At 43.3% G+C, this 14,969-nt stretch overlaps 1 protein-coding gene across 1 annotated transcript in view; it reads right to left on the bottom strand.

Moving 5' to 3' along the window:
- wdr36 (WD repeat domain 36) overlaps nucleotides 1–14,969 on the bottom strand; it is an 81,177-nt gene that overhangs the window by 64,935 nt on the left and 1,273 nt on the right. Inside the window, exon 2 of the mRNA XM_059969514.1 lies at nucleotides 6,671–6,698. Coding sequence (XP_059825497.1) covers nucleotides 6,671–6,698 — 28 coding nt within the window. The remainder of the gene's footprint in view (nucleotides 1–6,670; nucleotides 6,699–14,969) is intronic.

The raw sequence follows: 14,969 nt of genomic DNA, 5'->3' as shown, positions 1-14,969 counted from the left end.
CTGAGTGAGTACGGTCTTACAATCAACCCTGCCAAATGCCAGTTCGGACTCGATACCATTGACTTCCTGGGCCACAGAATTACTAAAGACGGGGCAACCCCTCTGCCCGCTAAGGTAGATGCGGTCCGCCACTTCCCCCGACCCACCACGATCAAAGGCCTTCAGGAATTCGTAGGTATGGTCAATTTCTACCGCCGCTTCCTCCCTTCAGCTGCCCGGATCATGCGCCCCCTGTTCGCCCTGATGTTGGGTCCGAGCAAGGACATTACCTGGGACGAGGAGTCCGCCGCCGCTTTCGTTCAAACGAAGGAAGCTTTGGCGGACGCCGCAATGCTAGTACATCCCAGAATGGACACCCCTACTGCCCTCACAGTGGACGCATCCAACACGGCAGTCGGTGGGGTGCTGGAGCAACTCATCGCAGGTCGCTGGCAACCCCTGGCGTTTTTCAGTAAACACCTGTGACCACCCGAGCTTAAGTACAGTGCTTTCGACCGGGAACTGTTGGCGCTTTACCTGGCAATCCGGCATTTCAGGTACTTCCTAGAAGGTCGGCCCTTCACCGCGTTCACGGACCACAAACCGCTTACCTTTGCGTTTACGAAAGCATCCGACCCCTGGTCATCCCGCCAGCAACGCCACCTGTCCTACATCTCTGAATACATGACGGATGTCCGGCACGTCTCGGGTAAGGACAATGTCGTGGCGGATGCACTCTCTCGCCCTACCGTTCATGCCCTTTCCCCAGGGGTAGACTTTGAGGCGCTGGCAGAGGCACAGCAGGCGGATGAGGAGATTCCGACTTACAGGACCGCAGTCTCCGGTCTGCAGCTCCAGGACCTCCCCGTGGGCCCGGGTGAGAGGACCCTACTCTGTGACGTCGCCACCGGCCAGCCCCGTCCGGTCGTCCCGACAGCATGGCGGCGCCGCGTTTTCGACTCCATTCATAACTTGGCGCATCCCTCCATCCGGACAACTGTCCGGATGGTTTCCAGCAGGTTCGTTTGGCACGGACTCCGCAAACAGATCAGTGAATGGGCCAGAACGTGCATGCACTGCCAGACGGCCAAGGTGCAGCGGCACACCAAAGCCCCACCACAGCAGTTCCATCCCGCCCACCGGCATTTCGACCACATTCATGTGGATATCGTGGGCCCCCTGCCAGTGTCGCGCGGAGCGCGTTACCTCCTGACTATCGTGGACCAGTTCACAAGATGGCCAGAGGCGGTCCCGCTCACCGACACCACCTCCGAATCTTGCGCCCGAGCCCTGATCACCACCTGGATATCTCGCTTTGGTGTACCAGCCCACATTACCTCCGACAGAGGCGCCCAGTTCACCTCCAGCCTGTGGTCAGCTATGGCCAGCCTTTTGGGGACTCAGCTGCACCACACAACTGCCTACCACCCACAGTCAAACGGGCTAGTGGAGCGTTTCCACCGTCACCTGAAGTCGGCCCTCATGGCCCGCCTGCGAGGAGCCAACTGGGCGGACGAGCTTCCCTGGGTCCTACTCGGCATCCGCACAGCGCCCAAGGACGACCTGCACGTCTCGTCGGCCGAGTTGGTATACAGCGCGCCCCTGGTCGTCCCCGGGGAGTTCCTACCAGCCCCAAGGGGGCAAGAGGAAGAACCCGCAGCAGTACTGGGCAGACTTCGCGAGAAGCTCGGTAACCTGACCCCCATACCCACTTCACAGCATGGGCGGCACCCGACCTGCGTACCCAAAGACCTACAGAACTGTAAGTTTGTGTTTGTACGAAGGGGCGGGCATCGGCCACCGCTGCAGCGGCCATACGAGGGGCCGTTTATGGTGCTCCAGAACAACGGGTCCACGTTCGTGCTGGACGTTGGGGGGAAGGAGGAGGTTTTCACGGTGGACCGCCTCAAGCCGGCCCATGTGGACCTGGCGCAACCGGCTGAGTTTCCGGCGCCTCGGCGCAGAGGCCGACCTCCCAAGCAGGTTCTGGCCCAGACTGTGGACATTGGGGGGTGTATCGCCGGTTCTGGGGGGGGGGGTTATGTGGCGCCCCATTTCCTAGCGTATCCGAACCGACTCACAATTAGATAGCCTACGGGGGTTTGCGAGCACAGAGCTTTGGAGCCTCTACGCCATGGGGGGCTGGTTGACAGAGGCTTAAAAGTGAGGCTGAAGTTTTCGAATAAAGTTTTTTCCTTCGACTGCAGTTACCGACTCCGTGTCGTAATTTTAGCGCTGCGTGTAGCACACCGCTACAGTACCACTCGTTAGACTTATTCAGAAAGTCAGAAGGCATGGGATCCAGGGAAGTTTGGCCAGGTGGATTCAGAATTGGCTTGCCTGCAGAAAGCAGAGGGTCGTGGTGGAGGGAGTACATTCGGATTGGAGGGTTGTGACTGGTGGTGTCCCACAAGGATCAGTTCTGGGACCTCTACTTTTCGTGATTTTTATTAACGACCTGGATGTGGGGGTAGAAGGGTGGGTTGGCAAGTTTGCAGACGACACAAAGGTTGGTGGTGTTATGGATAGTGTTATCAAAGATTGCAGAGAGACATTGATAGGATGCAGAAGTGGGCTAAGAAGTGGCAGATGGAATTCAACCCAGAGAAGTGTGAGGAGGTACACTTTGGAAGGACAAACTCCAAGGCAGAGTACAAAGTATATGGCAGGATACTTGGGAGTGTGGAGGTGCAGAGGGCTCTGGGGGTACATGTCCACAGATCCCTGAAAGTTGCCTCACAGGTAGACAGGGTAGTTAAGAAAGCTTATGGAGTGTTAGTTTTCATAAGTCAAGGGATAGAGTTTAAGAGTCACGTGGTAATGATGCAGCTCTATAAAACTCTGGTTAGGCCACACTTGGAGTACTGTGTCCAGTTCAGGTCGCCTCCCTATAGGAAGGATGTGGAAGCATTGTAAAGGGTATAGAGGAGATTTACCAGGCTGCCTGGTTTAGAGAGTATGCATTATGATCAGAGTAAAGCTAGGGCTTTACTCTCTGGAAAGGAGGATGAGAGGAGACATGATAGAGGTATACAAGATATTAAGAGGAATAGACAGAGTGGACAGCCAGCGCCTCTTCCCCAGGGCACCACTGCTCAATACAAGAGGACATAGCTTTAAGGCAAGGGGAAGAAAGTTCAAGGGGTATATTAGAGGAAGGTTTTCTACTCAGAGAGTGGTTGGTGCGTGGAATGCACTGACTGAGTCAGTGGTGGAGGCAGATACACTAGTGAAACTTAAGAGACTACTAGACAGGTATATGGAGGAATTTAAGGGTTATATGGGAGGCAGGGTTTAAGGGTCGGCACAACATTGTAGGCCAAATGGCCTATACTGTGCTGTATTGTTCTATGTTCTAACTTAGGTTGTTCTTTCTAGAGTGGTGGAGGCTGAGGAGAGATCTGACTGAAATTTATGAGGGGCATAAACTGAGTGGACAGACAATATCTATTTCCCAGGATTGCAATGTATAATAACATGAGGACATGCATTATAGATGAGGTGTGCAATTGTAAAGGAGAGGTTAGAGGCAAGTTTTTTTTTAAAAAAACAGAGTGGTGGGTGCCTGAAATACTTGGGGTGCTGACAGACCCAGATACATGAGGGATTTTTAAGACTATTTAGATAGGCACATGAATGCGAGGAAAATGGAAGGATATGGACATTGTATAGGCACAAGGGGTTACTTCAGTTGGCCATTTGATTAATAACTTATGAGATTTGGCACAACATTGTGGGCCAAAGAGCCTGTTTCTGTGTTGTACTGTTCTATGTTCTACACTGGATACCTATTATTTCAATTTACAGGTCGAGAACACCTTATTCAAAATTCAAAAATCCAAATACATCTGAAAAACTAAATATTTTTGAGTGCTGTCATGATGTGACAAACTGAAAATTTCACAAAGCACTGGGAAGGTAGCCAGGTGATGCGTAGTTGGCCTCACATATGTAATCAAAGTGTGTGTGTGTCTGTGTCTGTGTGTATTATACACACACACACAACCCTGAAATTTATTTCCTTGCAGGCATACTCTGCAAATCCGAGAAACACAATAGGATCAATGAAAGACTGCACTCAACCGGACGGACAAAGAACCAATGTGCAAAAGACAACAAACTGTGCAAATACAAAAGGAGAAAAAGAAATAATAAATAAATAAATAATAGAGAATATGAGATGAAGAGTCCAGGAAAATGAGTCCACAGGTTGTAGGAACAGTTTAGTAATGGGGCAAGTGAAGTAAAGGTTTCCTCTCTGGTTCAAGAGTTTGATGGCTGAGGGGTAATAACAGTTCCTGAACTTGGTGGTGTGAGTCCTCTGCCTCCTGTACCTCCTTCATGCCACCAGCAGCGAGAAGAGAGCATGACTTGGGTGGAGGGATTCTCTGATGATCGATGTTGCTTTCTTGTTACGATACAACATGTAGATGTGCTCAGTGTTGGGAAGGGCTTTACCCATGATGGATGTGGCCATATCCACTGCTTTTTGTAGGATTTTCTATTTATGGACATTGGTGTTTCCATATCAGGCTGTGATGCAGCCAGTCAATATATTCTCCAGTCATGCCAAATCTTTCCAAAATCCTATGAAAGTAGAGACATTTCTTCACAACTGCACTTTTGTATGGGCCCAGGACAGGTCCTCTGAAACGATAACACCAAGTAATTTAAATTTGCTGACCTTCTCCACCTCAGATCCCCCAATATGGACTGGGTCATGGGCCTCCAATTTCCTCCTCCTGAAGCCAATAACCAGTGCCTCAGTCTTGCTGACATTGTGTGAGAAGTTGTTGTGGCACCACAGACAGATTTTCAATCTCATGCTGATTTGTCAACACCTTTGATTTGACCTACATCAGTAAACTTAATATGGCACTGGAGCTGCGCTTAGCACCTGGTCATAAGTGTAAAGCAAGTAGAGCAGAGGACCAAGCGCTCAACTTTGTGATGCACCTATGCTGATGGAAATTCTAGAGCACATGCTGTTGGCAATCTGAATTGACTGGCAAGTGAGAAAATTAAGGATGCAATTGCACAAGGAGGTACTGAGGCCAAGCTCTTGAAGCTTATTGATTTGTTTTGAGGGGATGGTGGTATTGAATGCTGACCTGTAGTCAATACAGAGCATCCTGATGCATGTATATTTGCTCTAAAAGTTAACAAGAAACTGCATAAAGGAAAAAAAAGATTCCAAATGTATATTGAAAGAGTGGATTAATCAGCAGAGTGAACATATGTTACTTAATAATATGCTAATCATGAAACAAGAAAAGACCTATCAATATGAAATGAATATTGAAGGAAATTGTGAATATTCAGCAGACTGTTACAGAAGTTTCAGGAAAGGCACAACATTAAATTTTTTTTAAAAAAGATTTGTGGTGATAAAGCGAATGCTGATCACAAAGCAGCAGAGAAATTTGTTTATGAGTTTGCCAAGATCGTCGCTGATGGAAATCTAACACACTGAATGGCTATATCAGAACATACAGTATGTGTGATGAACAAGTCAAGACAAAGATTTCTTACTAGTAGCACATACATTCAGAGTCAGGAATTACAGTGATCCCAAGTTATCTGATTATATATTCCAAAATAAGAAAAAAAAAACAAAATCTGAAACCTGAAACATTTCCAACCCTAAGCACTTTGGATAGGAAGTACTCAACTTATATTCTGGTTCAGGACAAGAGAGTGGGTGCCATTTGAGGAATTCTACTGTCACAGGAATCCTGCCAACTACCCTGAGCACTTGTTTTCACCAGGAAATGAAGACCACCAAAAAAAATTATTTGTTTAGTTATGTGTATTTTTTGCTGACCACATTTTCCTATATTGCAAAAATGTCAATATTTTAATACTTAATTAGCAGAAAGTAGTCTGGGACATCAGGAAAATGATAAAAGTCATCTGGTCTTTCTTGCCCTCATTTCTATCCAACAAGTGAAGCCACACAGAATCAGATTTTCACTCTGTTTCTTTTCAATAAATCAGAATAGACCACAAGCAAGTATTATCGATTCTGATTCAGTTTTTAAAATCCGAACACAAGTTCATGAGTGTTGTGTCTATATAAAACCTGAACTGGCATCTGTAGAATCAAATTAACCACACAAATAGATGAGCAAACTCAAGGGAAAACTGGATATCAATAAATGATTGCAAAGATGAACATGTTACTGGAAGCTAGGGTAACCAATAAAAACTTTGTACATTAACTACACATTTGCAGAGAGCTCCTCGGAGCACAATTGTACTCAATGCCAAGCACAGAAATGTGAACAATAATCTTGTCACATTTGCTTTTGTGGCAGCAGTGGCAGAATCTCCACTGTTACTAAATAATAGTAAATTTTTTTTTTGCATCTGCTATCTGAGAAGATCCTGATGGCATTCTAAGTTTGGACATAAATAATTTCATGTGTACATCAATTAAATGAGCACTTCTGGTGTGGACTACAAGGTCCAAAAATACAGAACAAATAATTCACAGTCAGTTTTTGGTAATTTTTAAATGGCCTAAATTTCTTGTGTTAATTTTTTAAATTGTTAAATAATAGTCTAAGAGAGATGCAACTTCTCTTTCATTGTAATTACTATAATTGTTATGAATCTGAAGAGTTGTCCATTTATATAGAATGTAAATTATAGCTTTAAAAACAGTAGAGGTAGAAATTTGAATACTTACTAACTGCAACTATTCCAAGCTTTTTCACCTGTGAAACAAAATAATTATTTATATTAAATTAATTTTAAAATGTTAGAAACAATGCCAAGTATTTTCAGCATCTCCGATTTGTTATTAGATATGTTACACCGATTAACTTACTGCGGGTAATAAGGAGTCACACTTCAATGTCAACAGTGGTAAGTAATAAGTTAAAATTACCAATGCAACAAGATACACTCAAGAATTTCAAAGCAGAAAATTGTTACTCTGTAAAATGTTCCAAACACATAGAAGGTTATTCAAGGAAATTCATCAGCACTTGTGTTGTAGAGGTAATCAGTGTGGTGACAGGTCCTTCATCCATGCTGACTTGGATATCTACCTGAGCTGGTCATAGTTTTCCTGTCAATCCCCATTTGGCTGTCTTTGACCCATCTCTCTCTAAATCAGGGGTTCCTAACCCGGGGTCTGTGGGCTCCTCAGTTAATGGTAGGGGTTCATGGCATAAAAAATGTTGGGTATCCCTGCTCCAAATCTTACCCATCCATGTACCTGTCCAAATATATTTTGAACTTAATTGTGCGCACATCTACCACTTCCTATGCCATTTTTTTCCCAAGTACCCAACAACTTCCAGGTGGAAAACATTCTCCTCACATCTCCTCTAATTTTTTTTCCCCTTTCACCTTAAACCTAGCTTTGGACTCCACCATTCTGGTGGGGGGGGGGGGGGGGGGGGAAACTCCAACCATCCATGTTATCTCTGACAACAGGTACACCACCAGGTTCATGAACAGTTTTTACCCTAGAACAGGGGTTCCCAATCTGGGGTGCCCGCACCTCTACGGGGCGGCGAGATGGAATTTCGGGGGGTGGGACAAAGAGTGGCTCGTGTCCTTGAGTGACGAGTCACGAGTCATCACTCAGCCAGCTGCCAGTGTGCCTTGAGAAGTGGTACTAGTGTTTGTCCCAAGCACACTCCAGTCTCCCGCTGCCTGAGTCGAGAGAGACATAAACTCACTCCAGTCTCCCACTGCCCGAGTCATTGTTGAGGATTCTCATCAGTGTTACCTGAGAAGTTACACCTCAGAGTTGAGGAGTCTCATCAATGTTAGCTAGAAGGTTACATCTCAGAGTTAAAAATCATCTCATAATGCCAAAATCTTTATACATCCTGAATCAACCATCGAGTAATGACTTTGCATTAAAACCAAACCCGCAGACAGTATGTAAGTTATTCAATTATATAATTTAAAAAGTCGCATTTTGATAAAAAGCAGCTGAAGTCATTCATTCGTATTTGTCTCAATGCATTAAAGAAGTTTTTGTATTTTAAAGGTTTTTTTCTCTTTAAAGGTTTTTTTCTTGAATCGTTGATAATTTTGTATTGTGTTAGTTGAGGAGGTATCATGGTTAGCACCGAGGACTTTGAATCGTGTGATGGGAGTTCATATCTCTGGTAATCATCGGAAATAGGTGTGTAAATTCAGTAGAGAGTAGCCTAATAAGTCACGTCGCGTCTCTGTAGCATTTCCGCCTGACAATTTATCTTGGTGTAACCGCAGATAATATCGTAATACAATATTCAAAAGCGTATTTCTCACGATACTTTGCTATAGATGTGTCTGGTTGAGTAAAGCGGTCATCCCTGACTTAGTCAGATAGTTTTTCTCATATTAGTTCATATTTTTCTCTTTACCCTTAACCCTTCATCATGTCAATAAGAAGGAAATGGAATGATGACTATGTGTGCTTTGGCTTCATTTGCACAACAGGAAATGATGGCTTGCAAAAACCCCAGTGCATTCTTTACAGTGTTGTGTTTTCCAACTCAAATCTGAAGCCATCCAAGCTTCAAGAGCACTTCAAGAACAAGCATGGTGGAGCTGATGTTGAAGGACATGATGTTGGGTCATTGAAAATCAAAAGAGCTCGTTTTGATTCACAAGGAACTCTTCCAAAATTAGGTTTCGTTTCTGTTGAAAAATCACTACTTCTTGCTTCATACCAAGTGGCATATAAAGTGGCCAAATCCAAGAAGCCCCGTACAATTGCTGAAGATCTCATCAAGCCATGTGCACTGGAAATGGCAGCAATTATCCTGGGCAAAGAAGCAAGAAAAAATTTTGAACAGGTGCCCCTATCAAATAATGTCATTCACAACCATATCAATGATTTGAGTGAAGATATTTTGGACCAAGTCATTTCAGATGTCAGAGATAGTCCTCTTAAAATCTCTATTCAGTTGGATGAGTCAACTGACATCTCCAGTTGTTGTCAACTCATCACATTAGTGAGGTATGTCAAAGATGGTGCTGTGAAGGAAGATTTCCTGTTTTGTAAAGATCTGAAAACAAACACAACTGCAAAGGATGTGATGCAGCTGGTGAAAGACTTCTTTGCCAAACATGATTTAGATATCAAAGTCATTGGCTCTGTTTGCACTGATGGGGCACCTGCAATGCTTGGAAATAAATCTGGCTTTGCTGCATTGATGAAAAAGGGGATTCCATACTTGCAAGTTACCCACTGTTTTCTTCATCGGAATGCTTTGGCATCAAAAACATTGCCTTCAAATTTGAAGAAAGTCCTTGATACTTGTGTGAAGATCATTAACTGGATCAGGGGGGCGTGCTTTGAACCATCGCATCTTCAAATCATTTTGTGAGGATCTGGGAAGTGAGCATTCAGTTTTGCTTTTCCACACAGAAGTCCATTGGTTGTCACAAGGACAAGCTTTAACCCGCTTCTTTGAACTGCGGGAAGAAATCAAAGTTTTTCTGGAGGAGTGCGAATGTGATCTGGTTGGGGCAATGGAATCACAGGAATTTGCCCAAATGCTGGCTTACCTTAGCTGACATTTTCACTCGTGTGAATGACCCAAGTGTTTCTCTTCAAGGAAAAGGGATAAACATATTGAAGGCATGTGAAAAGTTGAATGCCTTCAAAGAAAAGTTATGTCTTTGACATCGAAGGATGGAAAGAGGCAGTCTCTCAAATTTTCCTTCACTAGAAGAGATGGTTGATGATGCTGGATCCATAATTCCTACTGTGCGTGAAGAAATTGTGGCTCATTTGAAAATGCTGTCAGAATCGTTTGATGGATATTTTGCTGCTGGAGACCTGAAGATTTCAGAAGAATGGGTCATGAATCCATATTCCTACAATCTGGAGAAAATGTCAGATGATGAAGAGCTGAAGGAAGATCTTATTGATTTGCGGACAAATCGAGATCTTGAAATGCAATTTGAAAGCAAGACTTTGGAGGAGTTTTGGTGCGTTCCCAAGACTTGGTGGAAAAGCACTCTGTGTCATTCCATTTGCAACAACATACTTGTGTGAATCTGGATTCAGTTCTCTTTTGTCAATCAAGACAAAATCTAGGAATCGCCTGAATCCACAGGCAGACCTGCGGATCACAGTCAGCAAGGAAGTTCCACGTTTTGACAAAATCATGAATGAGAAGCAGGAGCAAAGAAGTCATTGAATTTTATGTTCACAATTGGGATTGATTTTACTGTTTACAATTTTTTCTGAATAAATTAGAATCTAATTGCTCAATTTATATTTGCATTTTATGCACTGAATTAAAAGCTTATTTTTTTAAGTTCAATTTGTTCACCCGCAGTATTGTATGTGGTTCAAAAATTAGAAATTAGACTTCTTCATCTTCAAATGTGCTATTACTTTTGTAGGGGGTGCGAACATTAATCAAACATGTGGGGCATAGAAAAGGTTGGGAACCACTGCCCTAGAACCATCAGAATTCTGAGCCAGTGAATAACTTTATTCATTTCAACTCTGAAATGATTTCACAACCTACAGAGTCACTTCCAAAGACTCTATAGCTCATGTTCTAATTATTATTATTTGTGAATCTATATCCAGAGGATCTAATTTTAATTGTATAATTTGGCTTCTTTTGCCTATTGGCTGTTTATCACTCTTTACTTATGTATAGTTTTTATAAATTCTATCAACTATCTTTATTTTCTGATAATGCCTGCAAGAAAAGGAATCTAAAAGCAGCATATGGTGATATATGTGTACTTTGATAATAAATTTACTTCAACTGTATTATTTTTTATTTGTAGTTTGTCTTTTTTCCACATTGGTTACTTGTCAGTCTTTGTCTGTTTATAATTTGTTATAAACTCTATCACATTTTTTCCTGTAAGAAAATGAATCTCAAGTTGTAGTATATGATAACATACACATAATTCAATAATAAATTTACTTTGAATTATACCCCTCATGATTTTATAAACCTATAGTCTCCTTCAGTGTAGGGAAAACAGCCCAACCTATGCCAACTATCCTCAAACTTTCTAATACTATGAATCTTTTTTGCACCCTCTTCAGCTTAACCACCTCCTTCCTATGGTATGGTGGCCAGAGATGCACACAGTACTCTGTGCAGTCTCACATCTTGTACCATTATAATGTGACATCCCTCCCAAATGGCCAAATTTCTAACTGCAATGGGACACAGCCACCAATCACATCTTCCCCTCCCCACACCTTTCTGCTTTCCACAGGGAACAATTTCTCCATGACTTCCAGATTTGTTCATCTCCATCACCCACTCCTCCCCATATCTTGGCACTCCCTCCTGAAATTAGATGGGGTGCTCTACTTGCCCCTACACCTCCTCTATCACAACCATCCAGGGATCCAAACAGCTCTTCCAGGTCAGACAAATATTCACATGCTGGGTTTTGACCCCAATCATCAACAATTACTTTCACAGATGCCACTCAACTGAGTTGCTCAAAAATTCACACACACCTCTTTCAACATAATCTTGGTAGTGGTTTTCCTTACATAAACAAAGACCCAAACACAGACAAGGTTTCAGGTTTCTAGATCATTGGGACCTCTTCTGGGGCAGGTGGGACCTGTACAAGAGAGACGGGTTACACCTGAACTACAAGGGGACCAATATACTTGCAGGGAGGTTTGCTAGTGTTATTGGGGAGGATTTAAACTAGATTTGCAGGCGGATGGGAACTAGAGTGCCAGAGCAGATAGTGGAACAGGGTAAAAATAAATGATGTTAATTGTTCATGCAAAGTCACAAATAGTAAGGTTGTGTGTGGTGGTAGTAATCTTCTGAGGTGTGTATATTTCAATGCGAGGAGTTTTGTGGGAAAAAGGCAGATGAGCTGAGGGCCTGGATTGACACATGGAATTATGACATCATAGCCATTACTGAAACTTGGCTACAGGAGGGGCAGGACTGGCAGCTCAATGTTCCAGGGTTCCGATGTTTCAGATGTGATAGAGGCAGAGGGATGAAGGGTGGGGGGGGGGGGGGGGGTGGTTTTGCTAGTCAGGGAAAATATTACAGCAGTGCTTCGGCAGGACGGATTAGAGGGCTTGTCTACTGAGGCCAAATGGGTGGAGCTGAGAAACAGGAAAGGTATGACCACATTAATGACCACCCAATAGTCAGCGAGAATTGGAGGAGCAAATCTGCAGAGAGATTAACAGATAACTGCAGGAGACAGAAAGTTGTGATTGTAGGGGATTTTAATTTTCCACATATTGATTGGGACTCCCATACTGTTAAAGGTCTAGATGGGTTAGAGTTTGTAAAATGTGTTCAGGAAAGCTTTCTAAATCAATATATAGATGTACCAACTAGGGAAGATGTAATATTAGGTCTCCTATTAGGAAATGAGTTAGGGCAGTTGACGGAAGTGTGTGTAGGGGAACACTTTGGTTCCAGTGATCATAATGCCTTTAGTTTCAACTTGATCATGGATAAAGATAGATCTGGTCCTCGGATTGAAGTTCTAAACTGGAAAAAGGCCAAATTTGAAGAAATGAGAAAGGATCTAAAAAGCGAAGATTTGGAAAGATTATTCTCTGGCAAGGACTTGATTGGTAAGTGAGAGGCCTTCAAAGGAGAAATTTTGAGAGTGCAGAGTTTGTACGTTCCTGTCAGGGTTAAAGACAAAATGAATAAGAATAAGGAACAAACACGAGGAAATCTGCAGATGCTGGAAATTCAAACAACACACACAAAATGCTGGTGGAACACAGCAGGCCAGGCAGTATCTATAGGGAGAAGCGCTGACGACATTTCGGGCCGAGACCCTTCGTCAGGACTAAAGAATAAGGAACTTTGGTTCTTGAGGGATATTGGAACTCTGATAAAGAAGAGAGAGATGTATAACATGTATAGGCAACAGGGAGGAAATAAGATGCTTGAGGAGTATAAAAAGAGTAAGAAAATACTTAAGAAAGAAATCAGGAGGGCGAAAAGAAGACATGAGTTTGCTTTAGTAGTCAGGGTGAAGGACAATCCTAAGAGTTTCTGCAGGTATGTTAACAGCAAAAGGATAGTAAGGGATAAAATTGGTGCTCTTGAAGATCAGAGTAGTCGGCTATGTATGGAACCAAAAGAAATGGGAGAGATATTAAATGGGTTTTTTGCATCTGTATTTACTAAGGAAACTGGAATGGAGTCTATGGAAACAAGGCAATCAAGTAGGGAGATCATGGAACTTACACAGATTAAAGAGGAGGTGCTTGCTGTCTTGAGGCAAATCATAGTAGATAAATCCCCAGGACCTGACAGGGTATTCTCTCGGATCTTGAAGGAGACTAGTGTTGAAATTGCAGGGACCCTGGCAGAAATATTTAAAATGTCAATATCCACGGGTCAGGTGCCGGAGGATCGGAGGATAGCTCATGTAGTTCCGTTGTTTAAAAAAGGCTCAAAAGGTAAGCCAAGAAATTATAGGCCAGTAAGTTTGACATCGGTAGTAGGTAAATTATTGTAAGGAATACTACGAGATAGGATCTACAAGTATTTGGATAGACAGGGACTTATTAGAAAAAGTCAGCATGGCTTTGTGCGTGGTAGGTCATATTTAACCAATCTATTAGAGTTTTTCAAGGAGGTTACAAGGAAAGTGGATGAAAGGAAGGCGGTGGATGTTGTATACATGGACTTCAGTGAGGCCTTTGACAAGGTCCCACGAGAGGTTAGTTAGGAAGATTCAGTCGCTAGGTATACATGGAGAGGTAGTAAATTGGATTAGCCATTGGCTCAATGGAAGAAGCCAGAGTGGTAGTGGAGGATTGCTTCTCTTGAGTGGAGGCCTGTGACTAGCGCTGTGCCACAGGTTACTGTTACAGCTTACTGTGTTACAGGTTACTGTGCCATTGTTACTTGTCATCTATAACAATGATCTGGATGATAATGTGGCAAATTGGATCAGCAAATTTGCTGATGATACAAAGATTGGAGGTGTAGTGGACAGTGAGGAAGGTTTTCAAAGCTTGCAGAGGGATTTGGACCAGTTGGAGGAATGGGCTGAAAAATGGCAGGTGGAGTTTAATGCGGACAAGTGTGACGTATTGCACTTCGGAAGGTCAAACCAAGGTAGAACATACAAGGTGAATGGTAGGACACTGAGGAATGCAGTAGAGCAGAGGGATCTGGGAGTACAGATACATAATTCCCTAAAAGTGGTGTCACAAGTAGATAGGGTTGTAAAGAGAGCTTTTGGTACATTGGCCTTTATAAATCAAAGTATTGAGTATAAGAGTTGAAATGTAATGGTGGGGTTGTATAAGACATCGATGAAACTGAATTTGGAGTATTATGTGCAGTTTTGGTCACATAATTACAGGAAGGATATTAATAAGGTTGAAAGAGTGCAGAGAAGGTTTACAAGGATGTTGCCGGGACTTGAGAAACTGAGTTACAGAGAAAGGTTGAATAGGTTAGGACTTTATTTCCTGGCGCGTAGGAGAATGAGGGGTGATTTGATAAAGGTGTATAAAATTATGATCAGTATAGATAGAGTGAATGCAAGCAGACTTTTTCCACTGAGGCTAGAGGAGAAAAAAACCCAGAGGACACGGGTTAAGGGGGAAAAGTTTAAAGGGAACTTTCTCCCTAGGCCTCCTGTCCCATGATCCTTTCCCTTCTCCAGCTCTGTATCCCTTTTGCCAATCACCTTTCTGGCTCTCAGCTTCACCCCACCCCCTTCAGTCTTCTCCTATCATTTCGCATTTTCCCCTCCCCCTGCTACTTTCAAATCTCTTACTATCTTTCCTTTCAGTTAGTCCCGACAAAGGATCTCGGCCCGAAACGTTGACAGTGCTTCTCCTTATAGATGCTGCCTGGCCTGCTGTGTTCCACCAGCATTTTGTGTGTGTTGCTTAAGGGAACATTAGGAGCACCTCTTCACGCTGAGAGTCGTGGGAGTGTGGAATGAGCTGCCAGATGAAGTGGTAAATGCGGGCTCACTTTTAACATTTAAGAAAAACTTGGACAGGTGCATGGATGAGAGGTGTA

This window comes from Hypanus sabinus, chromosome 5 (genome assembly GCF_030144855.1).
Source record: "Hypanus sabinus isolate sHypSab1 chromosome 5, sHypSab1.hap1, whole genome shotgun sequence".
In the NCBI taxonomy this organism is placed as follows: Eukaryota; Metazoa; Chordata; class Chondrichthyes; order Myliobatiformes; family Dasyatidae; genus Hypanus; species Hypanus sabinus.
This window is presented reverse-complemented; position numbering and strand designations above follow the sequence as displayed.